This window comes from Equus quagga, chromosome 2, assembly GCF_021613505.1.
Source record: "Equus quagga isolate Etosha38 chromosome 2, UCLA_HA_Equagga_1.0, whole genome shotgun sequence".
Taxonomy (NCBI): Eukaryota; Metazoa; Chordata; class Mammalia; order Perissodactyla; family Equidae; genus Equus; species Equus quagga.
This window is the reverse complement of record NC_060268.1, coordinates 31,495,431-31,498,014: the sequence shown is the minus strand read 5'-3', so window position 1 is coordinate 31,498,014 and position 2,584 is coordinate 31,495,431. Positions and strand designations below refer to the sequence as shown.

Genomic DNA, 2,584 nt, shown 5'->3' with positions numbered 1-2,584 from the left:
TGCCCAGGATCCGAACTCGCAAATCCTGCTGAAGCAGAGCATGCGAACTCAACCACTACACCACTAGGCAGGCCCCCACATTAATTCTTAATCGACCTTCCCATATAAAAATGGAAGAACATGAAACCGTATCAGAAGCTGCTCACAAAGTATTGAGTGAAAAAAACCAGGTTACAAAATACTATATGCTGTATTTTATTATTAAAAACATAGGTCATATGATTCCAAAAAGATACAATAAAATGGTAAGGGTTGTTATCTCTACTTTCTTGTTTATATTTTATTCAATAAACATACTACTTATATATTATTTTAAAATAAAAATGCTTCTTAAAAGAATTATATACTACAGAAAAGAGAGGCCAAATGGTCAATTAAGGCTAATTTTCCAAAGATTAACATCATTATTTAGGGTAAACCTTAAAGAAACATCATTAATTAGGGTAAACCCTAAAGAAAGCCCTAATGCCAGATTTTTAATGACAAATGGCATTAAAATACCAGTTGTCAGCTTCTTGTCATTATTTATTAATCTGAGGTTGAATTCTCATTCAACAGCACCTGGATAATCTGAATATCAGCAAATGAGATTTAGAAGTAAATGTCCACATTTAACTTGTCTGGTTTTCAGACACCATTTGCTGGTGTACAAATCCATCAGAGAAACACTTTCTTTCCGAAATATTTTCTTCCAGTTCGTAGTTTCGGTTTCCAAGCAGCGACAGAAAGATTTACAACATCGTACTTGTGCCTAGACATCTGAAAATCAGGCTGCTACCAATCTAGAGTGCTAATAAATTCACCACGTCTTTTAATACAGGCTGAAATCCCATTTCTCCTAATAGTTAGAAAGGGCAGTAGCGTGTAAGCAACGTGGAGAAACCCTAGTCTCACATAAAATGGCAAGTGTGACGCTACAAATCCCTCGATGAATTCAACTGTAAAAAAGAACAACAATCCCACCTCCAGGCAAAAAAGGTGCCTTGATTAGGGACTTCAGGGCCCATTAATTTTAGAAGCAGCAACATTAGCCTCCTAGTCTCTGTCATCACTAGAAGCCCTTTGGGCTTTGAGAATTCCCAATTGCTTAGCAACTTTCTACACAACATCAAGCTACCAAGACTGAAATGAACGCAAAAAGCGGGCAGATTTCAGGGCAACCAGATGAGATGCAAAGTTAAGAATTCAGCAACAGACAAATGGTCCACTTGTCCCCAGGGCCCAGGAGTGGTCGTCCCCAGATACGGCAGAAATGGAGTTGAAGTTAACCGACCCCACTGCTCCATCCCCGGGGAGAGCACCTGCCATCCTCATTTCTGAGGTACGGGACCGGGAAGGGGAAAGTGTCCGACTGGCTCTCCAGGTCTCCCTGTACAGACCGCTGGCAGCGCCCGCCCCTCTACCCTCCGACAGCGACGTCGTGAGGTTTTGACACTTAGCTCTCCTAACGGGAATTCCCCTCCGGCTTCCATCCCAACCGCTTTCCCGCTGCGCTGAGGATGCTCACTTAAGGAAGCCGACGTGCTCTTCTCCGTCTACCAGCACTCGGGCCGCCGAGATCCAGTCCTGGGGCTTCACCCCTGGAACAACTGCCCGCCCTTCAATCTTGAAGCGATCTCCTATGCCGACCCCACTCCCTCCCGAGCCCTCGGCGGTAGCCCCAGGCACTTCCGAGCTCTGGACATCCCCTGATAGCAGCAGCAGCAGGACGAAAAAGAAGCCCCACGGAGCAGCCGCCATGACAGCAGCTCTCAGAGGTCAGGCCGGCAGCCCCGGAAACCCGCCCCGTCTCCCAGCCGCCGCTGCCGCCGCCGGCCGATGTCGTCATCGCTGAGCGCCGGGTTCTGGCGAGCGCTGTGGGTCAAACCGGAGTGAAGAAGGCGTTGGCCAATCAGCTTGCGAGACGAAAGTGAGGCGGAAGTCCGGCAGCGAAATCCAGGCGATGGGGGTGCAAGGCGGCCTCGGGAGTGTGTCAGGTGCCGCCCACATTGACAGTGTTTAAGTTAGTGTTGCTGTGGCAGCCGCCAAGGCCGGGACCCCACGGGAGTAGAAGATGATAAGACTGAGAGGAACAAGGATCTGAAGTAGCGTCTGCAAATAAGGCTCCGCTTCGGGAGAAACAGGTCCGGAAGAGAGCGTTTAAAAACTTCTGGGGGCCGGCCCGGGCCAAGTGGTTAAGCTCCCGCGCTCCGCTTCCGAGGCCCAGGGTTTCGCCGGTTCGGATCCTGGGCGCGGACGTGGCACCGCTCATCAGGCCACGGTGGGGCGGCATCCCACATGCCACAACTAGAAGGACCCACAACTAAAAAATATACAACTATGTACTGGGGGGGGGGGGGGGGTTGGGGGGAGAAAAAGCAGAAAGAAAAAAAGAAGATTGGCAACAGTTGTTAGCTCAGGTGCCAATCTTAAAAGAAAACTTCTGGAGAATCTCTGTCTAGGAGTGAAATGGAATGAAAGGGCTCTCGTTTGTGTGTTTAAAGGAGATAATGCCTCTGGATAGAAAATAGGTGGGAAAATACGTAAACTGTTTACTAAGGGTTGCCTCTGGTAGAAGGGGAAAGAGTTGGGGGACATTTATCTG

The 2,584-nt window shown here is 48.5% G+C and overlaps 1 protein-coding gene across 1 annotated transcript in view; it reads right to left on the bottom strand.

The window, feature by feature from the left end:
* EMC7 (ER membrane protein complex subunit 7) overlaps window positions 1-1,783 on the bottom strand; it is a 12,105-nt gene extending 10,322 nt beyond the window's left edge. The window contains exon 1 of the mRNA XM_046654708.1: window positions 1,508-1,783. Coding sequence (XP_046510664.1) covers window positions 1,508-1,740 — 233 coding nt within the window. The 5' untranslated portion in view covers window positions 1,741-1,783. The remainder of the gene's footprint in view (window positions 1-1,507) is intronic.
* Window positions 1,784-2,584: the final 801 nt, after the last annotated feature.